This window comes from Hemitrygon akajei, chromosome 8 (genome assembly GCF_048418815.1).
Source record: "Hemitrygon akajei chromosome 8, sHemAka1.3, whole genome shotgun sequence".
In the NCBI taxonomy this organism is placed as follows: Eukaryota; Metazoa; Chordata; class Chondrichthyes; order Myliobatiformes; family Dasyatidae; genus Hemitrygon; species Hemitrygon akajei.
In genome coordinates, this window is record NC_133131.1 from 83,473,496 (window position 1) to 83,499,994 (window position 26,499).

Consider the following 26,499-nt stretch of genomic DNA (forward strand, 5'->3'; position numbering starts at 1 on the left):
AACCGTGAGAGAAAATTCCAGAGCTAGAATCCCTAAGGCAGTCCTACATTGAGTTCAATGCTGACTGGCAACTCCTGCGACACCACTGGTACCAAACTGTATCGGTCTCTGCCTTTCATTCGATACATGGAGAGGGGGAGCTTGCGACATGGGCAACAGCTTGCTCTCCACATCGTACAGCCCACGCTTGCGTATCTAGAGAGTCAGGATGCAATATCTATGGTCAACACTGACCGATGGAGGCCGCAAGTTATAATGGACAAACCATAGGCTCATCAGTCATGTTTAAGTCACACTTCCACAAACTTTGATTATCTGAGTTTCTATTTCTCTATAGAGGGGTAAGTAACTGATCTTGTTTAGATCTACTAGCCCTGGTAAACTATCTTCCTTTGCATCTTCTATGATCATTGGTTATGATCTTACTCAGAATGTTCTTACTGCATTGTTCTAATTTTCTATAATAGATTTCTTATGATCCATTTGGGCATTCCAATCTACTTAATATCACTAGCCATAAACAAGAAAATAGTCTCAAACTTAGCAAAAAGATTTTATTTTAAAGTTTTATGACTGAGAGAAAACTTATAAGCTCTTAGTTTGGCCAGAAAATGGATTCAAGTTGCGGATGTTAATGCACATTGTTTTAATCCACTGCAGTATTCATTCCACATTCTGTGCAGTCTCCTACACATTTATCCTCTTTGCAGTACATCTGGGCATCGTACCCTATAATTTTCCAATATTTATGCATATGCATCTTCCAACAGAGGTCAAAGCATCAGGAACAGAATCGTTAACCCAGAATGATTTATTTTTTTTCCAAAATTCACCAATTTCTGAACATAATAATACACTCCTAACTTGCAAACTTGAATAAATGAAGATTAACGTTGAGTAAAGGGTAACTGGGAATATTCATGAAGGAAGATAAGACATAAGCTAGAAACTCAATTGTATCTGATCGCTGATCACAGAGATGTCATCACAAGCAAGAGAATCAAATTGTACTATCTACACTGCATTGCTACAAGACCCAACACAAACTTCAGGAACAACATCTCATCTTCCATTGGGGTATAGTACAGCCTTCTTGCTCAGTATTGAATTCTCCAACTTCAGGGAATTTATTTTCTCTCCATATTAGAACTGAGCACTGGCTATAGATCATCCTTCTGTGATATCTTCCAGTAAGATGGCAGCGTATTTGGTCGCATTGGCCTCTTCAGGTCCAATAAATGATGCAAGTGTGTAAAATACTGCAAGTCTGATTCATTGGTTGATTGGTGAGACCGAAGGCCAGGGAGCTGCGTGGCCTCGGTTGTTGCACGGAGAGATGCTATAACTCAGGTGAGGAGTTACCTGAGGCAACCTGGGAGAGAACAGAGGCACAGCAGGTGCACTTGGGTCCATGCTAGGTTGGAGTCTGGCACTTGCAGGCCTGCTCCTTCACTAGTGCTGCTCTCCAGTGTTCATTCGCTGCAACACAAGCTGGATTGCCATCCTCTGTTGCTGACACAGCGCAGGGTGATGAACCGCTGCATGCTTGTTCTGGTAGAAACGCAACTCCAGGACAACATCTCATGTACCATCAGTCTTCAGGCTGTGCCACTTGGGGACTTGTGGTAATATTATTTTTGTGGCTGTATGTGTTATTGTAACTACATGTGACTATGTACTATGTTTTGCACCTTAACCTCAGAGAGATGCTGTGTACATGTTATGTGCATAGTTAAATGACAATTAAACTTAATATTCTCTCAGTTTATTTCTCTCTCTGTTACCACAGTTTGAACTATTGGGCATATTCAACTGTCCTCTGTTATCAACATATCACTCTTCTTGTCTGAGTTATTATTCCCTAACAGTTCCTTTTAACTCATTTGACTGGGTGATCCCTCCAGTTCATCTCCACAGCAACCCTGGCTCCATCCTGTCACAAATATTCTTTGTCTCATCCATTACTATTTCAGCCACTTAAAACAATTATTTTTTCCCTCTGCTTTCCATTTCTTTGATCTGCAACATTAACTCTTTTTTTTTATCGCTGGCTCTGCTTGACTATTTGAAGGCCTGGTTGCGTTTTCTGTTTTTACTTTCTATTACTGGCATCAACAGTTCTTTTTTACTTGATTCCTATCCATTCTACTCACGAGTACAAGTATGTTCAAATGGCAACCAGAAACAAGTCTTTAATGAACAGGAAAAGAAATAGGAAAAGAGTGCACCATATGGATTCTTGACCCTGGATCCTGCAACGCTCCCCCCCCCCCCATAATAAAATTTTGGCTGGCTCTTTCATCCAATCTCCAACTTACCACCTGATATCCATTTTCCTTAAATCCAAAAATCTATCAATTTCATTCCTGAATTCTGAGCATCCACAGTCCTCTTGTTAAGAATTTTAAAGATTTGCCAGACTGAAATGTTAACTCTATTCTTCTCTTCCCCAACCCAAGAATATTCATTTCAGAATCTACTCAACAAGCGGCAATGCCTCAATCAGGTCTGTTTGGATCAGAACCCTTTATCTCCATTTGTTTATCTAGTTATGAATGTCTCACATATTTAGAGAATCTTAAACACAAGAGATTCTGCAGAAGCTGGAAATCCAGAGCAACACACAAAATGCTGGAAGAACTCCGCAGGTCGGGAGGCATCTACGGAAATTAATAAGCAATCGACGTTTTGGGCTGAGACCCTTCATCAGGATTGAAAAGGAAAGGGGAGGAAGCCAGAATTCCAAGGTGGGCAGAAGAGATGGAGTACAAATTAGGATGTGATAGATGAAGACAGATGGGGAAGGTGATGGGTGAAAAAGGCTGGAAAAGAAGGAATCTGATAGGAGAACAATGGGAGAAAGAGAAAGAGAAGGGGCACCATGGGAGGGTTTAGGCATGTGAGAAAAAGGAATGAGGCAAGAAGGGAACCACAGTGGGGAATTGAAGAGATGGAAGGGCAGGGGAAGGGTAAAATTGCTAGAAGTTGGAAATGGTTCATGCAATCAGGTTGGAGGCTGCCCAGACAAAAGATGAGGTGGCGGTAAAGGAGACCATGGACTGATAAGTTGGGATGGGAGTTGCTCCTCACCCACTCTCTGCTTTTCACAGGTATCGCTCTGGGATTTCCTTGTCTATTTGCTCCTTCCCACTAATCTTTCTTCTGGTACTTATTGCTGCAGACAGAAGAAGCGCTACACCTGCCTATTCACCTCCTCCCACACTTCCATACAGGGCTCTAGGTGAGACAACACTTCACCTGCAAACCTGCTGGTGTCATATACATTATCCAGCCATCACTATATTGGTAGTGACCTGATATAAATTAACAGATCATTTGTCAAGCACCTTTGCTCCACCCGCAAAGAGCAGGACTTCCTTGTGGCCAGCCATTTTAATTCCAATCTGCATCCCCATTTCAACATGTCAGTCCATGGTCTCCTCTACTGCCACAATGGGGCCCACTGTCAGGTTGGAGGAGCAACATCACATATTTTGTTTGGGTAACCTCCAACCTGATGGCGTGAAAATCAATTTCTCCAACTTCTGGTAATTTCTCCACCCCTCCCCCTTAACTCATCTTCAATTCCCCACTTTGCCCCCCTCTTAACTCTACTCTTCACCTCACCTGCCTATCACCTCTCTGCGGTGCCCCTCCTCTTTCCTTGTCTCTCATGGTCCACTCTCCTCTCCTATCAAGTTCCTCTTCTCTATCCCTTTACCTTTTCCACCTACCACCTCCCAGCTTCTTATTTCATTCCCCATCCCCACCCATCTGGCTTCATATATCACCTTCTAGATTACACTTCTTCCCCTCCCCCCACCTTCTTAATCTGGTTCTCCCCCCACCCCGACTTCCTTTCCAATCCTGATTAGGGGTCTCAGCATAAAATGTGACTGTTTATTCACTTCTGTACTTAGAGAAACTACCTTTAATTTTAACAGTCAGCTACTACATTCTGATTTAATTTTTTTACTGAATCCCACCTTAATAAAGAACAACACGAGTGAATCTGCAGATGCTGGAAATAAATAAAAATACAAAATGCTGGCAGAACTCAGCAGGCCAGACAGCATCTATGGGAGAATTTTGCTTATACATTTTATCTGAACAAGAAGATTTGTATTGAAGAGGCACTGCATAAGGTACTTATTCCACTCTGTTCCGAATTCCTGAATCTGGACATTCTAGTGTGCCAATTATTCAAGACATCTGCTCATGATCTCTTTGAGTGCATTAAAAGGAGATTATGTAGGCAGCAGATTGGGAATATTAATGATATAATCAGTGTCCCTCAAAATGGTCTTTGAAGGTCTACTATGAGTATGAACTCTAGGAAAATGGTCTTTGCTTGTTTCACTCTTTCCAGTCTCATGGACAGGCCTAAGGAACGCTTATCATTACAACACAGTTGTTTACACTGCATTCAGCATTAGCACAAAGATTCAATAACAGGAACTGCTAATGTTGGTAATTGAAAATAAAATCAGAAAACACAATCATTCCGCTACTGTGTGTAAGTAGTTCGTGTATTCCTCCAACCCCTCCCCCCCCCCCCCCCCCACCTCCCGGGACCTTTGGGTGCTCCTGTTAGCTCTCACATTCCAACGATGTACATAGTTGTAGGTTAATTGATCACACGGGTATAACTGGGTGCTGTGGGCCAGTTGGACCAGAAGGGACTGTTATCGTAATGTACGAGCGGTGATTGATAAGTTCGTGGCCTAAGGTAGAAGGAGTCAATTTTAGAAAACCTAGCACATTTATTTTTCAACATAGTTCCCTCCTACATTTACACACTTAGTCCAGCGGTGATCTCCTTCTACCTTTGGCCACAAACTTATCAATCACCCCGATGAGTTATTAACTGATGAGTTACTAACTTCAAACTTTCTGCATAATCACTCAAAGAGTTGAACTGCATGTGCATGTAACGAGAATGTATAACTCATCTGCTTCTACCTTAGGCCACGGACTTATCAATCACCCATCTGTGGACACTTTCTGGAGGTCCAAGATCCGTATGCTCCACAACCGCTGGACTAAGTGTGTAAATGTAGGAGGGGACTATGTTGAAAAATAAATGAGCTAGGTTTTCTAAAATTGACTCCTTCTACATTAAGACACAAACTTATCAATCACCCCTCGTATCTCTAAATTAATAATAAATAAACAGTGGCTGGTGCTTGACGCACAAGCACAAGTGTCATCTACATACTGAACTCAGTCACTGAGGCTTGGGTGACTTTGATTCTGATACAGCTCTATGTTCACTAGCTGAATGAACTATACAGTGGCACAGTTATACGTGGCATGGTTAGTATATCTGCTGCCATACAGCTCCAGTGACCTAGGTTCCATCCCGATCTCCTACTGTCTCTGTGGAGCTTACCTGTTCTCCCTATGAACCCTGGCTGCTCCGGCTTCTGCCCATATTTCAAAAACGTGTGAGTTAGTAGGTTAATTGGCTACTATACGGTAACTTTCTCCTAGCGTGTCGATGAACAGTGGAATCTGAAAGCAGGAGGAAAATGATAGGACTGCAGGGAGAATAAAATGGGCAAGGCTAGGATTTAGCTTGGATGTGTATTTAATGATTAGGACAGAGTGGGTCAGCCAAAGGACCTGTTTTCACATTGTATCTCTCCACAACTCTCTCAGCCTCCTATTAGTTCTGAAGATATGCTCCACTTCTGTAGGAGGCAGCGTGCAATATTCTGGCAAGTCTGTTTAAGACAAGTTTTATTGCAGTGGCAAGCTGTGTTTGACATTTGTTTTTACTGAGATTGGCTCTGAGAATGCTTTGCATGCCGGACAGAGACACAAGTAAAACGGTGACAAACTGATTGAAGTAAGTTTGAAAGAACATATCGTGAACTAACCTGTATGAAACTGATAATGCTTCACTGTGTTTCTTACCATTGATAATCAAACATCAAAATTTAAAACCATTTATCATCAAAGCAGGTATACTTTATACAACCTTGTGATGCATGTCCTTACAGGCAACCATGAAACAAAGAAACCCAATAGAACTCATTAAAAACAAAAGAAGATTGTTGAACACCCAATGTGCAGAGAGAGAAAAAAACACAAATCATGCAAACAGCATTCAGAACAGAAATTCACAACACCAGGCATCACTGTAGCCAATTCAGAAGTGCACAGAAACCAGTTCAGAAGGTCTTAGTCTAGCACAGAGATGAGCAAACTCCACAGAGCAGTGAGCCAAACCAGACCGTGTCTCGCCTCTGAAACTGACACCCCGACCATTTAAATCTGGCCCAGTGCTTAAAATGTCCAAAGCTCAGGTTATTCCTCGCCTTTAGGCTTGGATTCCGTCACTTTGATAAGGCCAGTATCCGACCTTTCCAATTCAGCTTACTTCTGAAATCAGAACTTTGCACGCCTCAGCTCCACCACATCGAATTGCCTCCGAGTCCACTCCAGCCTGAACATGCTGCAACCGTTCTGCCCCATTGAGACTCCAGCCACACCACAAAAATGCCAGATCGTACAGGCAATTGCACTCAACTCCAACAGGGAAGCCAAGGGCCACTGTCTGCAGCAAATGTTTACCAGAGAAAGTGTGAATAACTAGATATTCAGTTGTGTTTTTGTTTTATTGGCCACCACAAATTTTTCACTCAAACCAATAAGTAGCACCATCTTAAACGAAGTAATGAATTTTTGGCTGAGTTTATCAATAACAGATCAGTACTGAAACCTTTCAATTTCACTTAAACATCTTCCAAGAATACACCTCCTATCTGAGTATTACAATAGGCATTTAAAATGCTTCATGAGATCATCGTTGATGCCCTGATCCAACACAGCAGACATCCCACTTCTAAGATAGAATGAGCATGCACTTCCTGCCATATTCAACTTTGAGGAAACATTTTTTGTTTTTGAAAAGGATATAAAATCATCAAATTTTTACATTTATGAATTTTCTAGCAAGAACGGGAAACTTGTGACACTTTGTAAACAAACTGACATATATTCTACAAAGCAATGCAATTTGCTTTCTTTGACAATCCAAAATACTCAAAAACGAACAACATATAATTTAGAATTACCAACAGTCAAGCTTACAGGCCAATTTCCCAGTAAATTATATTTTGTATATTACTTCTAAAAGGGTGCAGAGAGGTTTTGTCTGCATATTTTGTCTACAACATTCTAAATTGAATTATAAACAACATCCTTTCTTTAAGCTTTGCAAAAAATACTGCAAGATGCCAGCTTGAAAACAGAAGCAATATGAAAAAAGTATAAAGTTCTCTTTTCTTATTTTTATGCAAAGGCCTGAAGCAAAGTTTTCATGAAAGCTTAGAGCAATTATGATATGACCTTTCAGTGAGAATCCAAATGCTTCAGTTATAAATTCAACTCACCACTTGTGAGTGGACTCTGTTTTCGAGCTTGTTCCATCAGAAATACATGTTGTAGCAGAACTTGATGGGAGCTGTTAACCTTCCCATCAAAAGGAGCAGGTGGCGAGAAGGCAGATAAAGGAGTGCTTCGTCTGAACTGTCCTGTAAGAGCTGTTCCCTGAATGGCGTGTCTGTCAGAATTTTGGCTTGCTGTTGAGACCTACAAGAAATGATTATTTTTTAAAAATTAATATTCCATTAGAATGCACACCTTGTATACAATTCAATGAATTTACCTTTCTTTGCCAGTGTAAAAAAGCCTTTGGAGTTAAAGAAGTGTTTGCAAGGTCCATCATTACCCACCTGACAACCCCCTCAGTCAAGTCAGGGGATACTTTGAAATTCCACCATTGATACCCGTAGAAGGTTGACAACTGCCACATTGCTTAAGGTTTTGTGAATAGGCCTGAACCTATACTCAGACCAAGTCGACCATTCTCAAATGGGACTTCTAATTTCACAACTTAAAATATCATGGCTTCTTTGATGTCAGTCATACGTCTTTTGTTAATATACTTACATCAGAAATAAAAAGTTGAGGGTTCCAGTCATACACGAAAGACTTAAATATAAAAATCTTAATTAAAACTTTAGTGCACCATTGAGGAGGGTATCAGTCTTCTTGACTCCTCTGAGGTGCCACAATTACAAAGGGATGTTAAAAATATTTATATCCCTTTGTGGTTATAAAAGGTACATTAACACTAAGGAAGAGCTGGGGAAATTATCCCCATTTCTCTTGCTGATACTCATCTTTTAAACAACATCACCGAAAAGATCTGTCATTATTGTATTGTGGTTTGTTTTGTTCAAATTAATTGCTCCTTCGTATGTTCCAACAGTATCTAGCAGTCAAAATACTTCAAGGATGGAAAGTATATCAAACATTACAGAGATCGGCAAGAGGCACTCTATCAATATTATGTATTTTCCAGCTGAAGTTTGCTATGGTTTATATTCGTCTTTTGCCTGAAAGTGCATGGGGACCTTTAGAAGAATAAATGCAGTCCAGCCTCCCTCAGCCTGGGTAAATAAACTGCCTATTACTGAGATATCCTTATAGGCAGCACGTCTCTGTAACTTAGGAGAAAATCTACAATAATTTCAAAACTACCATTGCGTTCAGGGACTATGAACTTTTTCAGATGTATAGTTTTTATATTCTATGTTTTTTATCACCCGTCCCTTTTCCATTTTTCTGTACAAGGGGATGGGAATTGGGAGTTGGTGTTCTGTTGGGTTCTATTATTTGAGCTGTGGAGGGGTTATTTTTAGGGACTGATGTTCCTGTTCCGTTCTGTGTGGGAGAACGGGGTTTTGGAGGGGTTTGATGATCGGGATGCCGTTCTCTTTTGTATCGGGGAGGGAGTGGGTTTGATGTTTCTCTCTGATCAACTTACTTTGTTTCATGGTTCTCTGAAGAGATACAAATTTCAAAGTTATATATGGATACATGCTTTGATAATAGATGGACCTCTTAACTTTTGAAGGTTCAAAGTACATTTAGTAATTTAGTATCAATATATATATATTAAACAATCTTGAGATTCATCTCCATACAGGCAGCCACAAAACAAAGAAACCTAATAGAACCCAGTAAAAAAAAGTCCATCAAACACCTGAAGCACATAAACAAAATTGTGCAAACAATATAAAGTAAACAGATAACATTCAGAACTAAAGTTCACAGAAGTCAGTTCATAGCCGTGAAGCCGGTCATCACTGCAGCAGGCCCACTATCCCATTAGTTGCAGGCCGCAGCCTCAGTTCAGCGCAGAGGTGAGCAATCCGCAACGAGCAGTGAGCGGAACATCGGCCCATCCCTCACCTCTGGCCCCAACACCCTGGTATTTTCAATCTGGCCCAGTGCTCTCCAAACTTCAGGTACTTCCTCACTTCCGGACCCCGGCCCTGCCACTTCGATATACTCCAAGGACCGAGCCCTGCCACCTCGAGTCAGACCATACCGAACCTTTCTGATCTAGCCTGGTGCTTAAATCTGTGAAGCATCGACTTGTTCCTTGCTCTCAAGCCTGAGCTCCACCACCTTGACTCAGCCTGGCTATCAGAGTCGATCTGCTGCTTCGAATTGGCTCCAAGCCTGCTCCAGCAGTGGCCAAGCATTGTCTCATTTCTCAGTCTTGGGCCTGGGCCTGGGCCCTGCCACCTCGATTTGGGCCATACAGGCCTTGACGCAACCACCCTGCATCTTCGAGACTTCAGCTCACACTGCAAAAATGCCAGTTCATACAGGTGTTTCAAAAGTTCTGAAAGGGAAGTTACAAGCTATTAAGACTGCAAGATCATAAGAGATAGGAGCAGAATTAGGTCATTTGGCCCATCAAGTACGCTACGCCATGCCATCATGGTTTCCCTCTCAGTCCCAATCTTCTGCTTTCTCCCATCATCCCTTCACACCCTGACTAATCAAGAATCTACCAACCTCCACCTTAAAAATACCAAATGATTTGGCTTCTACAGCCACTGTGGCAACAAATTCCACAGATTCACCACTCTCTGGCTAAAGAAATTCCTCCTTATCTCTGTTCTAAAAGGATGCCCCTCTGCTATGAGGCTGTGTCCTCCGATCTTAGACACCCACACCAATGGAAGCATCCTCTTGACATCTACTTGATCAAGCCCTTTCAACATTTGATAGGTTTCAATGAGGTCACCTCTCATTCTTCTGCATTCCAGTGAGTACAGACTCAGAGCCAACAATTGTTCCTCATATGACAAGCCTTCCAATCCCAGAATTATTTTGTGAACCTCCTTTGAACCCTCTCCAATGTCAGCACATCCTTTCTTAGATAAGGAACCCAAAACTGCTCACAATACTCCAACTGAAGCCTCATCAGTACTTTATAAAGCCTCAACTTTACATCCTTGCTTCTATATTCTAGTCCTCTTGAAATGACTGCTAACATCACATTTGCCTTTCCCACCATTGACTCAACCTTCAAATTAACCTTTAAGGAATCCTGCACAAGGACTCCCATGTCCCTTTGCACCTCAGTTTATTGAAATTTCTCTCCATTTAGAAAATACTCTATGCTTTTATTTCATCTACCAAAGTGCATGACCATACACTTCCTGACACTGTATTCAATATGCCACTTCTTTGCCTGTTCTCCTTATCTGTATAAGTCCTTCTGTGGCCTCTCTACTTCTTCAAAAGTACATGCCACTCCACCTACCTCTGTATCAGCATCTGCAAACTTGGCCACAAAGTCATCAATTGTGCCATCCGAATCATTAACATATAGCGTAAAAAGTAGCGGTCCCAATACAGACTTCTGTGGAACGCCACTTGTCACCGGCAGCCGACCGGAAAAGGTTCCCTTTATTCCCACTCTTTGTCTCCTGCCAATCAGCCACTGCTTTATCCATGCTAGTATCTTTTCTGTGATTTTGATAACAGTGATCTTTTTCCAGAAATAGTGTGACTAATAGACTAGTTAGTTGTTTTGTTTGCTGCAAGCATGGCATTGCTGTGCTTTATCAGTGTCACTTTAATTTCTACATGGATAGGGATTCTATTATTCCATTCCTGCACTGACTTTTGCACTTAAACCAAATCAGGACACTGGTTTCTTGAGGTCCCTGATACCAACCAATTATGAGCATCTAAGTTAGTAAAGGATCATTTCAATCAAACATTGATTTGGAAATTGGTGCCCATATGAAAACTACAGTATATTGCATGTCCACATTTCTGGAATGCTACAGAATATATTCTTCCAGTTCTATCCTTGGAGCAGTTGCATTAACTCTGAAAGAATTCTTACTTATTAGGTTTTTGGGAGTCCAGATTATTTTCATTCCTTGGTCCCCTAGAGTTCTTCCAAATTTGACATTTAACAGACTATTGTCCTATTCTCATTAGGCATGCTGGTTTCCAAAGAATTACGTACTCAGCTTTTTCCCAAGCAGGTTAATGTTGACTCCCAAAGCAGGAAATCCCTACCTTGGCTTAATCGGGAGTCTGTTCTCTCCATGTCACTGGCTTTATATGCTGTAGGCAGAACAAATACCAGAAGCCCGGGAGTTGGATATCTTGATTTGACCTATGTTTGTTGGTATTCTGTCAAACACCTGCTGAACTATGATAAGCATTTGTGAAGTCAGCTGGCTAGTCAGAGACTTTCACCATTGGACACCTAAGTAGGACTTAGATAGTCTGACAACTTTATAAAACTCTAAAAAGGATAACTCTACCAGCACAAAGACATTTATCTCATTGTTTTTAAATTTGATTTATGGAACATTAAATACGGTACCCAGAAGATGAAATTAGAAAAGAAACACCGCCTCAATGTAGAATTGGCTGACAATGTTCTATTGCCTGTTCTGTTAAATTGACTTACCATATTGTGTGATGAAATTGATTTGAAAATATTCCGAAGTTGATATTACTTTTGGCCTGAACTAAATATATCTAGTTTTTAGATTACTACAGTTTTTCTTGCAATTTTTGGGATTGGTGAACTGTATATGAAACTAGGAAATTCGGAATTGAAATATAAGGGAAAAGTGAATAACCAAAGCTGAAACCGTTTAGGTTAACAATAGCACAGCAGCCAGTTCCTGGCAAATAATTTTGGGAAACTCAGCCAGTGGTGAATGGAGTCACTTGTTTTTGAAGCATCTGCCAAACTACCAGACTCTGACATTAGGGTTCTGTTACAATTTGCAATGGAATGAAGAAAGGCCCAGAATCACCTCCAAGCCATCATGGCACTGGCCTCAGTTCAGGAGCAAGCCCACCTTTTTTCCTTCATTTTTCTCCAAGTTTCATTTCATCACAAACTCTGCGTCTAAAAGTGCAGTTAGGTAATTTGCTCCTGAAACTTCAATGGTTCCCGTTGATGAATTCACCATAAGAAATTACATTATTGTACCATGTGAGCAAACATCCTGCCTCCAGCTGGTAATTCTTCCAACCAAGAACAAGGACCAGTTCCATGGACTGATAATGGCCCCACCACCCTGGATTCATGCTAGAGCTGTGCTTATTGCTTAAAGTACAGTAGCCATAGGTAGGCCCCCGTTAGTCTCGATAGACCATGGATTTGCACCTTGGAAAGTTTCCAGGGTGCAAGCCTGGGCAAGGTTTTTTTTATGGAAGACCTGCAGTTGCCCAAGCTGCAAGTCTCCCCTCTCCATGCCAATGTTGTCCAAGGGAAGGGCATTAGGACCCATACATCTTGGCACCGGTGTCGTCGCAGAGCAATGTGTGGTTAAGTGCTTTGCTCAAGGACACACACGCAGCCTCAGCCAAGGCTCGAACTAGCGACCTTCAGATAACTAGATGAATGCCTTAACCACTTGGCCATGCGCCAATACAAGCAGTAGCCATACCACAATATCTATCTGCAATATTGTGGGTCAGGATAGATTATCATGTACTCCAACTAATGTTAGAGTTTCAAGAGAATAAATAACCCTTTGACTCATTCCATACATTGACCCGCAAGGAGGCAAGAGAGACAACAGGAGCTGGGATACACAGAGTGATATTTGGCAATGATGGTGATGTGTAGGGGAGATGCATTGCATTCACTGATCCATCCCAATTCAAATGATATGGCTGCAACTGCTGGTGTGACGGACAATTGGCACAACATGAACCTCAACACTTAGCTTTAGCATAACACTCATTTTAAGGCATACAATGGAATTCATGAATAATAGGAGAGACTGGATTGGGAGTGCCACAATGGATTAGAAATGGTTGTCAAACTGTATCCAAAGCACTAATTTTATGAATTCTCAGTGGCCCATCCATTTGTGAAGACAGCATTTGAAGGAGGTACCAGTTTTGAGTAGCAATATACTGAATGTTTACTGAGTAATGCAGTTAGAGAACAAAAGTGACAAACTGAGATCAAGGCTTCAGCCTAGTACTCTAGCTGCTCCAGGCAGTGGATCTAAAGACTCTGTTTTTTTGCATGATGTGTGTGTTTTTTCCCTCTTTCTCTGCACAGTGGTTATGATCTTTCTTTTTATAATTGGGTTCTTTGGGTTTCTTGCTTTGTGGTTGCCTGTAAGCAAATAAATCTCAAGGTGTATGATTTATACATTCTTTGATAATAAGTGTACTTTGATGTTGATGTCTAAAATAGGATCTTGATCTGATCTGAGACAATACATATGATTAGATTTTCATGCTTATCTGGATATTGTGCAGCACCTAGGTACAGCACAGAGAGAGAAATCCAGGGATAAGTTAGACACCTCTCATAGAAACACTTCAGCTCTCCTTCCAGTGATGTTCATTATGCAGGTGGTAAGGATTTGCAATTAGGTAGTGCTGGATGTAATCACAAAGTATTGTAGAAGTTTTAGACACCAGCACAGTTATTGGCTGCTCATGATACATTATTCTTTAACACAATATTCCTAAGTTGACATCTTCAATATAACCAATACATTTAGTTCACATTGTCACATATGTTTAGGCTGCTTGGCTCCTACACAGACACATACAGGACATGAGAAGAATTTAAATCAGAACCGGTAGATGCAGATTTTATAAAGTTGCACTCCTGACATGCAAAGTAAAGGAGACTTTGTTCTGATGTGCAGGGGGTACAATGATGATATCATATTGCATGCTACAGTCGCATTCCAGCTAGTCAGAAATTCCCTGTGGAACTTCAGAACAGCTGTACAAAGGCAAGGATAACCAGGCAAGTCGAACTAAATGGAGAACATGAAGACATGCTATGGAATCAATTTTCTCTCTAATTTATTTGAAAATAGATGGGGCCTGCAGAAATCTTGGCAGATATTCTGAGAAATGAAGTTCACAAACAAACAAATGAACAATAGCTGACCCTGAATATCAGATGCAGTTTCCCATTCCTTCCCAGGCATGTATTATTTTCTATACATGCAGATATTTTTGTTCTCAGACTGCCATGACTTTTGGGACTGTGCTTTAGTGCTACAGGTCAATGAGTGTAGATTCCGTTCCTAATTTCAGGCGGAGGCTTATAAGAGCTCACAATAAAACTTATAAAGTTTGAAGGGCCATTATTGGTAATTGTTAACATATATAATTCACTTAGAAGTCTTGCAGTTCATGATAGTTTTAAAATGCTCCTATGTCACGTGGGAAATTTAAACATAGCTTCCTACATTCTTAAAATGGCTAACATTAATCTTGATCATTAAACTGCAAATACTGGAATTTGTGAAGGAATTATGAAAGTGGTTCTGTGATTGAAGAGATAAAGCTATGGAGACCATTCTTGCTTAGTTATTGCAATTCTATCTAAAACATTTTGCCCTTTTGAGTGGGTGTGCATTATCTTTGATAGGCAAAGCTGAAAAGATAGGCAGGAGATGAAAAGAAGCTCGTCATGAAAGAAAAATATAATCACTGTTTTATAAATATGCAGCTAGCCTTGCGTTTATCATGAAGCAAAATTCAGTTCTGATGAAAGGTCATTGATCTGAAGCATTAAAGTCCTCTCTTCATAGATACTGTCCAACCTTGTGAAAATTCTCAATGTTTTCATTTATTTTAAATATTGTAGACTCATTCTACTGCGGCAAATTGATTGGCATAATTAAGAAATCCATTTCAAGTTCTGGAAGCAGCACCAGCTTCTGGAGGACATTATGCTTAATTGAGATAACTTGGGAAAACATGATGACAGTATGGTTACATTTGCTTCAGACATGTATAACACATATTCATCAACTGGACATTGTTGTTTATTTTCAGCTGCTGCCTGAAGATGATTGTGAATGTTGCATTGTGGAGGCTTTACACCAGATAACTTATTTTTCTCAACTTCAGTCCCTCAGTTCAATTATATTGTTTAGAATCATTCCTTGTGAAGCTGTCCAGGTAATGTGCTGTGAGGCCTGCGGTTAAAAGAAAAACAGTCTGTGTTTTGTCCACAAACCGCATTGCATCTCCTGAAGCATTACCTCAAGTTTAAGTGACAAACTGACAAACACATTTATTGAACGTTAAATTGGAAAGTGCTTGTGATGGATCATGGTGGCTGGAGACCTAATTATTTCTACACAGAATGGCAGAAACTTGCACCCATTGTGCGAAACCCTACTGTGAATGGCTGTTCAGAGCAGACTGTGAGTTCCTTTAGGCTTTCAGACAGTTCTTTCAATTACCTTACTTAAATATTTAAATTAAGTAGAGCCTCCAATCAAGCACATGGTCAAATGAGACTCATAAAGTGCATTTGAATTGAATACATTGAGGAGGAAACAAGAGGTCCATGAACCAGTCCTCATCAGAGGATCAGAGGCGGGAAGGGTCGGCGACTTTGAATTCCTTCTGCACCATTGAGCACATCTACACAAAGTGTTGTCATGGGAAAGCAGCACCCTTCATCAGGGATACCCATCCACCCACGACATGCTCTCTTCTCACTGCTGTCATCAGGAAGAGGATACAGCAACCTTGGGACCCACACCACCAGGTTTAGGCTCAGTTATTACTCAGACATCAGGCTCATGAACCAGAAGGAATAACTTCATTCAACTTCACTTGTCCAATCATTGAAATGTTCCACTGACATAGGGACTCACTTTTAAGGGCTCTTCACCTCACCTTCTCAATATTTATTGCTTATTTATTTTTATTATTAGTTCTTTTATTTTATCTGCACATTTTTTGTCTTGTGAACGCTGGTTGAATACCCAAGTTGGTGAGGACTTTTCATTGTTTCTATTATGGTTAATATTCTATTACTGATTTACTGAGTATGCCTGCAAGAAAAGGAATCTCAGGGTGGTATATGGTGAAATATTGTCCTTTGATAATAAACTTACTTTGAACTTTAACCTCTGTATGAGGCATTGCATCTGTTGTGGGATACCGCATATCTAAACAAGAGGGATTAATTGAATTAGCTGGCAAGATGGCACTGGAGAACCACGGCGAGATGCTGCAGGCAGCTTACAAAACTTCTAAATGTATTTCTTCAGAATTACCCTCACTGCAAAATGCATCCTGTAATGTCCCTTTAAGCAATGAAATTTTCTATCATCTTAACGAACTGGTAATTTCACGACATTCTGAAGGGCTCAGCAGAGCATGCAGGTACGGCACCTGTAAGTGGACAAAGGTACATCGCCCTGGCCAGGAGGAGGGGAGGGGTCTAAGCCCAACGGAAACACCATGGACTGTAACTCCTTCCACCTGAAATCTTGTCAGCAAATTTACATAAATGTTAAGGAAAGATTGCTGTATCAATGGGAATTGCGGCATTCTGTGTTTCATGGAGTCATGGCTCACTTATGACATGTCACATGCATCAGTAAGGTTTGAGTGCTGCTCGATACACAGGATGGACTGACTGGACCACTGTTTCTTTCATGATAAACTCTCTGTGGTGCTCAGATGCAGCGGTCTTGTTGTCTTCCCAACCTGGAACATCTAATGATTAAGTGCCCACCAAGATAGCTGATGCACCATCAATAACTCTCTCTGAGACGTAAAGGTGAGATATCGGCTTTTATTGACTGGAAGAAGGAACAAGCAGTGGTTGACCACCATACTACATCCTGGAGACTAAGAGGCCGGGCTCAGACCTCAATTGCCTTTATACAGGGGTCTGTGGGAGGAGCCACAGGAGCAGTCAGCAGGGGGCGTGTCCAGACAGGTATATGTAGTTCACCACAATAGCTTTCCTCCATAGTCCTTTCCAGAGTTTACATACCACTGAAGGCCGCTGTCAGGCATTTGTGATATTGAGTGCTGCCATCGGCAAACTAGAATCAGTTTACTTTGGCACTTTTCAAATAATTGCCAGGCAGTTCAATCAGGCTTGTTTGAAGAAATCGCTGCCCAATTATCATGAACATATAACCTACAATAACAGGGTCCAAACACACTCAGCCATAGGTATGCTACGGTTAGGAATGCCTACCGTTCCATGCCTAGACTGCATTTTTAGAAATCTGATCGCTGGGCTGACCTCCTCTTACCTGCATACAAGCAAAGGGTAAAGAGCGAGGCTCCAGAGATGAGGACATCGGAGAGGTGGTTTCAGGATGTAAAGGAGTGGCTATAGATTGCTTCGAGTCAGTGGACTGGGCTGTGTTCAAAGACTCATCAGAGGATCTGAATGAATATATCCATGTCACAGACTTCATTAAAGCACTGGTAGATGAGTGTGTCTCCACAAAATCATTCAGAGAAGTCCATAAACAGAAGCCCTGGATGAACCATGAGATCTGCAGTCTGCTGAGGGCCAGATCAGTGGTATTCGGGTCTGGTGATCAAGTCAGATACTATCTCCAGAAATCCATCTCACATGCAGACTGGAGGTTCTGGACCAAACTTGAAGCACTGAAGGATGCTCAACAGCTGTGGCAGGGCTTGAATGCTATCATCTCTTACAAAGTGAAACCAAGCAACATAAGGTGACAATAAGACATTGCTCCGAGATGAGCTCAATACCTTCTATGCTCGCTTTGACTATCAAAAATGGAGGAACATTCACAAACTCTCAAAGCCGTCAATGACCCTGTGATTTCAGTCTCTGAGGCTGATGTGAGGGCATCCTTCAGGAGTGTGAACCCACAAAGAGCATCCGGCCCTGATGGAGGATCTGGCCAAGTACTAAACGTCTGTGCTGACCTAGTGGCTGGAGTGTTCACCGATATCTTTAACCTCTCACGCTGGCCACCAGCTTCAAGCAGGCTTCTATTATGCCAGTCCCCAAGGTGAAAGTGGTAACCTGCCTCATTCACAATCATCCAGTAGCACTTACATCCACTGGGATGAATTGCTTTGAGAGGTTGGTGATGAAACATATCAACTCCTGTCTGAGAAGCAACTTGGATCCACTCCAATTTGCCTATCACCATAACAGGTCCACAGCAGATGCCATTTCATTGGCTCTTCACACAATCCTGGAGCATGTGGACAGCAAAGATACATACATCAGGATGCTCTTCATCGACCACAGCTAGCATTCAATACTATTGTCCCCTCAAAACTAATTAATAAGCTTCAAGACCTTGGCCTCAATACCTCCTTTTGCAACTGGATCCTCAATTTCCTCACTTGCAGATCCCAGTCAGTTTGGGTTGATGAAGTCATCTCCTCCACAATCTCCATCAGCACAGGGGGCACCAGAAGGCTGTGTGCTCAGCCCCCTGCTCTCCTCGCTTTATACTTACGATGGTGATGCTAAGCACAGCTCCACTACCACATTTAGATTTGCTGTCATTGGTCAAATCAAAGGTGGTGATGAATCAGCGTATAGTGGGTGCCACAACAACAATCTTGCACTCAAAGTCAGCAAGGTTAAGGAGCTGATTATTGACTTCAGGAGGAGGAAAGCGGAGGTCCATAAGCCAATCCTCATCAGATGGAGAGGGTCAGCGACGTTAAATTCCTCTGTGTTATCATTTCAGAGGATCTGTCCTGGATTCAGCACATAGGTGCCATTATGAAGACAGCACAGAGGTGTCTACTTTCTTACAATTTTGCAAAGATTTGGCATTGCTATTTAAAACTTTGACAAACTTCTATAGATGTGCTCTGTAGAGTATATTGTATCATGGCCTGGTATATGTCAATGCCCTTGAACAAAAACACCCACAAAAAGTAGTGGATATGGCCTGGGGGAATTTTTGTATTATGTTTTATCGTGCCATCTTTCTTGTTTTTTTGTGTGTGGTGGGGGAGGGGGAGGAGGATTTGGGGGTCGATGCAGCTGTTCTGTTTTTATTTGTTTTTTGTTTGCGAAGGAGGGAGTTGGGGGTGATTGATGATGCTGCAATTCTTTTCTTTCCTGGTTTCGTGGCTATCTGGAGAAGAAAATTTTGATAATGAATGAACCATTAAAACTTTTGAGTGCATCTACATGTAGCCCTGTCGCAGGAAAGCAGCATCCATCATCAGAGATTCCCCACCCCACATTATACAGGTCATGCTCTCTTCTCGCTGCTGCCATCAGGAAGAAGGTATAGGAGCCTCAGGACTCACACTACCAGATTCAGGAACAGTTATTACCCCTTAACAATCAGAATCTTAAACCAAAGGGGATAACTTCTCTTAACTTCACTTGCCCATCACTGAACTGTTCCCTGGGATGGGATAAGATTCTGAATTGAAATGCTGCTGGATTTATGCCTCTCATGAAAGTTGTGCTTATAATAATGCCATCAATTTGCATAGCTATAACTGGTCAAACTTCTACTATATCTCATTGCAGTTACATGCAGTAGGAACTAATTCCATCCATACTTCTGTTTTTCTTAAATAGTAGCTGAAATTTTCACAGGATAGGTGGCTGAATTGTTTTCCAATTAGATCAATTCCAGTCCCACATGTTCTACTCTGCATTCAAAAAGACAACAGAAGGTTACACAGTTTCCCTTTTATTTTGTTGCTTCTTGGGGGCTCCCAGTTGTAACATGACTCTGACCACAGAGAAGAAACTGGGATGTAAAAGAACACCCAGTGTAACAGTGCAGCAACAATCATTGCTTACTTCCCAAACAAAAAAGCATCTGTGACTCTAAAAGTGAGACACCCCCTTGAAGGAAACAGCATACAGGATCCCGACCTAACAGAATTATAATAATTTGTCACCTCCGTTTTTGAGACCTTTAGGCTCTGAGATATCAATTATCCTGGACAAAAAAATAACATTAAAAAGCAAGCAACGTATACCATGCTGCTTCTCTTGCCGGCTTTGGCTGGTTCTTAACATGAAGAATAACACTGAGTGTTTTTGCTCAAAGCAGAGCCTCCCACTGAGGCTTTACATCAGGTCACAGTGTCTTCACACATACACAGATCACTGAAAACAAAGGTGTCATAATATTGATTGTCTGCCAATGCAGGAAATATCCAGGATTTATCAAGGTCACAAAATACACTGCCACTTTGAAATAATTGAGTATCAAATCAGTTTAAATTTTAAAAAATATTTTCATTGAATTAGCAAGCTAATAACGTAATTATTTTAATAAATAATAATGATTGATAATTAATGCAACAGCTGAGACTCAAACAAACCAATGCTTGAGATATTGTGTCCAACAAGTACAACACATGTCCATTAATTTGTGCCTATTAATTCTGTAAAACCTTTAGCTTTGGAATATTCTTTTCTGCCAGTGGTACATGAATTGATTGCAACTTTAAAAATAGGCACCAGTTTTAACTTGTATAATATTTGACATAAATTTCATAATGATGTTAGTAGAGCAGGGTAATTGAGGTAATAACAGAAAATGTCTAATTCTCAATAATCTGTCTTGTTCTAGTCAACTATCCTTGTCATACTTTTGATGAAGTAATGCTACCCCAGGCTAAAAAGGCTTAAACAACGAGATGTTAATTGTAATTGCAGACTTTAATGTACTGTTATTCAAAGACATGCTTTCTATCAGGTAACATCTGGGAAAGTGATTTTCTACAAATTCCTATCACATATATAGACTAATAGATTGCAGACAATGTTTAAGGCTGTGATTTTGCTGAGGTGCAGTGATAATGTGATAAACCACTGTCCTGAAGCTCAGGCTGTTTGAGAAAATCACAAAAATGCAGATTAAATTACTGTGTTAAACTTGACACTGGCTATTTATTATTGTACACAACACCCAAAAGATGTTTCAGTCCTAACCGATAGGTTTGGTTATCACTTCCTTTTGATTTCTGGCAGGTGTTTTCAATTTACTTGTACGAAGAGCTCAGTGGCACAGGTCAATAAGAAAGAGTAATGAGGGTGATAAAGTGATAAAACCTAAGTAATATGGCATCACCTGATGGTTTGGTGCTTAGCCATCGTAGCTGAGAGGTAGCTATTATGAGGCTGATGTCCATTAGCAAACAACCATCTCCCTACTGCTGAGTAAAGTGGCTTTATGTGTGTATTATGTGCTCTTCTTGGCAAGCGTGACTGACACTGCAAAAGTGTCTGAGGTATCTATAAAAATGAAAGGTCAATCTCATATGTAGTATTGAGAGCACTTTAAGCAAGGAAACCCCCCCCCCCCAGCAATGCAAATATAGTATCTGAATCATTTTCAAATTGTGTGCTGTAGCACACAGCTCTGGCTCTGCATATATCTATGAGTAGAACACATTTTAACCCATTTTTATTAATAATATTCCCATAAACTCAAAACACTGCCTAAAGAAACCACTCTTCCAATGCCTCCAGCTATTTTGGCAGAATTGAGTGTTAATCCATTGACCCTCTTGATGTTCGAGAAGCAATGGGGTAATTGTGTTTCTTTTCTTCACCAACAACCCATCCCTGGTTTTATACCTGTACATTTTTCATCTACTGATAGATAGATGGATAGATAGATACTTTATTCATCCCCATGGGGAAATTCAACATTTTTTCCAATGTCCCATACACTTATTGTAGCAAAACTAATTACATACAATACTTAACTGATTCTTTATGAGAACGATAAGAACTTTTTCATGCTTCTTGGCAAAAGGATCATGCATTGGCTGTCATCGAAATCCCATTGCAGATCTAAGTATAACTGTAAAGAGCACTCATCTATAAATGGTATAGCAAAGGCTGAGGGGGGTTCAAACATCAAGCGGATGAGTCATTCACAGAACTTTGACAGCACACCTTCAATCTCAGCTGTTTTCTATCAAGCTGCCTTTTCCAATGCTTTATTGTGTAAATTATTCCCCAAGAATTTTCTTCTGCGGATGTCAGTGCCAAAAATAATTTAAAGGAAAAGAAAACCACGTGAGTGAAGAGTGAGTGTGCAAGAGGGTGGAGAAGATGTGTTGGAACTTTTAAGGTAGGCGTTGTGAGTGTGAAAACCAAAAACAAAACTTAACAATGTACAATGGCCACTCATATAGAACTTTGAAGTTTTACCTCAGCAGGTGAATTTGATAATCCATTCTCCACTGACATGCCACTGGAATTACTGTTGGGAGAGCTTGGACCAGATCCTGGAGCACTGCTGCACACTGAGGAATCTTTAAGAAGACAAGAATAATCAAGTCAAAAGTTCTAGCAGGGCAAGGTACCCACAGTATAAACGATATTAGTAAAACAAAGACTTCACAGTCTCCCTATTTTATGCCGTTAGCAGAATCTGAAGAATGTTTACATTTTCTAAAAGGCCTTGTTTAGTATTTCAAGCTTATTTAGATTTCTTTTTATCAAATCCAATGTATTTTGGGAGTTTTCATCAGCCCAAACTAAAATAATGAGGATAGATTCTAAACTGACTCTTGATTTTTCTCAGAATTTTAAAATGTGATTTTAATTTAACCTTAACGTGACTCACAACAGCATCCTGTTCTCTGAGGACTAGCATCCATCGTGTGTGAGCTAGACTATAAGTGCTGGCAGGCCTTTGAGACATCACAACTAAACTACATTTTGTTCTCACTAGGTGACCGACCACGTGTATATAAGTTAGAAACTGGAAGGCTGGCTAACATTTTTCTTCCCTAATCTCTAGTGTACTCGAACCAAATGCCGTGCTTCTATCACTACATTGGCTGAAGCTGGTGAGCTGAGCACAACTCAAAGACCAAGAATATCTGTTCAACACAGCACCAGGTTTTGCAATACATTTTATGTTTATATAACAGATGGGAGAACTGCCCCACTCTGCCCATTCAAACAGAGCGTTGTTTTTGAAAATCTTGTGGGTGACTTGCAACAGTCTACAGATCGGTCCTATTCTATTTACTGCCAATAGATGGGGCCTGTGCAGCAGAAACATTTTACTTGCCTTATCCAAATGATTCTTGAATAATATGTTAGTGATATAACTACTTAGCATTAACTCTGAGTTGATTATCAGTAAAAGAACATTGTCTATCTTTAATCCTTCCTTGAAGACATGAAGAAAGGATTTAAAAATTAAAATATTGAAATCAATATTCCTGAGTTACTTTGAGCTTGTCTTTGAACCTAAGGATTCAGATGATGCTCTCACTAACTATTATCTCTAATTATGTATGACCATGGTGGTATGGTGGATATAAAACCATAAGGCATAGGAGCAGAATTAGACCATTTGACCCATCGAGTCTCTCCACTATTCAATTATGGCTGATCCTTTTTGCTCCTCTTCAGCCCCACTCCCCAGCCTTCTCCCTATAACCTTTGATGCTATGTCCAATCAAGAACCTATCAAGCTCTGCTTTAAAGACACCCAACGACCTGGCCTCCATAGCTGCCTGTGGTAGAAAATTCCACAAATTCACCACCCTCTGGCTAAAGAAATTTCTTCACATCTCTGTTTTAAATGGGCACCCCTCTATCCTGAGGCTGGGCCCTCTTGTCCTCGACTCACCGACCATGGGAAACATCCTTTTTACATCTGCTCTGTCTAGACCTTTCAACATTTGAAAGGTTTCAATGAGATCCCCCCCATCCTAAATTCCAGTGAGTACACGCCCAGAGCTGTCAAAAGTTCTTCATATGATAACCTTTTCATTCCCAGAATCATCCTTGTGAACTTCCTCTGAACCCTCTCCAAGGCCAGCATATTTTTTCTTAGATGAGGAGCCCAAGGCTGTTCACAATACTCAAGATGATGCCTCACCACAACCTTATAAAGCCTCAGCATCACTTCCCTGCTCTTGTATTCAAGGCCTCTTGAAACGAATGTTAACATTGTATTTGCCTTCCTCACCACCGACTGTAGCTGCAAGTTAACCTTTAGGTTGTTCTGCACAGAGTTCTTTTGCATCTCAGATTTTGGCAGGACTGGTTATCCAGAGGCCTGACCTAAATGCCTACTGACACAAATTCAAAGTAACGCAGGGAAAAAAATGTAATGATGACCACAAAATATTGATTTAATAATCCATCTGATCATTAAGATCCTTCAGAAGACAAAATCTGCCATCCTTTTTTGGTCTGGCCTATTTGTGACTCCAGAGCAACCAATGTACAAGGCTCAGAAATGCCAATCAATTTAAGGGAAGTTAGGGATGTGCAATGAATGCTGGCCTTAAGAGTGACACCCATTCCCAAAACATGAGTGAAAAAAGATCAAGTAGGTGTTGTCACTTTTCTAGCATATGAATGCCTCATGGCTCAACAAATCAATCTAACTTTCTGATCAATGTAATTTTTTTTGTCATCGGCTGCTGCTAGTGTTAAAATAACATCAACAGTTAGTGCTATACGGGTTGTGTAAGTATTTGCCACAGCAGCATTTAAGAATAAATGCATTGATTGCCTTATCGCCTATTGTCCAGTGGCATTCACTTAAGCAATAATGAAGTTTTGAGCAGTTAGTAATGGATTGTATCAAGCCCCATCATCCTGCTACACTGAACCTTTCAAATTTGCTTATCATTCAGATCTGTCCATTGATGATGCCATAGCCCTTACACTCCACTCCATCCTGTCCCAGCTGGAAAATGGTGCTTCCAATGGCAGGATGCTATTTTTTGACTTGAGTTTGCTGTTTAGTATAATCACCCCTCAGAAGCAGGTGGGTGAACTGTCCTCATTTGGTTTCACCTCTCTCTGTAACTGTATCTTGGACTCCTTGATAAAAAGAGTACAGTCAGCTCATGTTGGCAGCAACATCTCTAGCTCCATCATGCCGGGCACTGGTGTCCCCTAGGGCTGCGTGCTCAGCCCACTGCTGTTCACGATGCTGACATAACTGTACTGCTAGATTCAGTTCAAAGTGCATCATCAAGTTCGTTAATTGCACAACAGTGGTTGGCCTCATCAACAACGATGACGAGGTGATATACAGAGAGGAGGTAGAGCGGCTGGTGGAATGGTGCAAGCACAGCAACTTGAGTCTCACTATGGAGTAGACAATGTGGAGATGTTTGTGGACTTTAGGAACATGCAGGCTGACCACTCCTCAATGCACATCCATGGCTCTTCCATGGAGAGAGTTAAGAGCATCAAGTTTTCAGGTGCGCACATAACAGACAGTCTCACCTAGTCCCTCATCACCAACTTGTTAGTAAAGAAAGCACATCAGCATCTTCACTTCCTGAGGAGATTGAGGCTTCTCTCTCCCCCTATTCTATACAACTTTTACAGGAGCACCATTGAGAATGTCCCAACCAGCTGCATCGCTATCTGGTGTGATGGATATTCACTATCCAGGACCAGGAGGGCATTCTTTTTTGCCAGGCTTAGTGTTTTGATATTGTAGCTGAAACTTCCAGAGATCAAAAAGTTGCTTTTGAGTAAGTTAAACTTCTAACCATTATTCTGTGTTTAGCTTCTTGTCATAAGTAGGAGCCAGTCTTCAGTTCTTGGTAAAAATGACAAGCAATAATCAGTCTGAAATTAAAAGGACAGCTTTGAAAACAAACACACTGTCGAAAGGACACAGGATGCTGCTTCACAGCAGCTGGGCGGACTTCTTAAGAAACACAGTGGCTAACACGAGAGGGCATAGTTTTAAGGTGTTTGGAAGTAGGTACAGAGGAGATGTCAGGGGTGAGTTTTTTTACACAGAATGTGGTGAGTGTGTGGAATGGGCTGCCAGTGGTGGTGGTGGAGGCAGAAATGATAGGGTCTTTTAAGAGACTCCTGAATGGATACATGGAGCTCAGAAAAATAGAGGGCTATGGGTAAAGCCTAGGTAGTTCAAAGGTAAGGACATGTTTGGCACAGCTTTGTGGGTCGAAGGGCCTGTATTGTGCTGTAGGTTTTCTATGTTTCTATTTAATTGGGCTTGTTTCAAGTCAGAAAGCATGGCTAAGTTAGTTAGTTTGAAGAAGTTTTCAGACGAAATTCATACTATCACTTAGCACATCAAATAGCTGATTGTTAATAGTTGGAAGATTTGTGTGCTCAGACAGCTTCACGGCATTAATAATGGGAATCTTGGAGCTGTGTCTCCAGAAGCTTTTTGACTATTTGTGTAAAAAGGTATTGGGGGGGGGGGGGAAATATCATATGCATGTCAGGTTGCCCAAGTGACAAAGAAACAATATAAAGATAGAGTGTAGCCAGGCTTATTAGGAATAGCAAAGAACACCAAGAGGAATGACAGAAATATGGGGAACCAGAATCCATTCCTTCACTTTTGATTTTTGCACAGATGATTCATTTGCAGCAACTCTTCA

General features: G+C 41.0%; 1 protein-coding gene across 1 annotated transcript in view; it reads right to left on the reverse strand.

Moving 5' to 3' along the window:
- Positions 1 to 26,499, reverse strand: part of LOC140732022 (histone deacetylase 9) — a 471,024-nt gene that overhangs the window by 108,053 nt on the left and 336,472 nt on the right. The window contains exons 9-10 of the mRNA XM_073054104.1: positions 22,301 to 22,404; positions 7,401 to 7,599 (exon numbers count right to left, since the gene is read on the reverse strand). Of these exons, the coding sequence (XP_072910205.1) occupies positions 7,401 to 7,599; positions 22,301 to 22,404 (303 nt within the window). The remainder of the gene's footprint in view (positions 1 to 7,400; positions 7,600 to 22,300; positions 22,405 to 26,499) is intronic.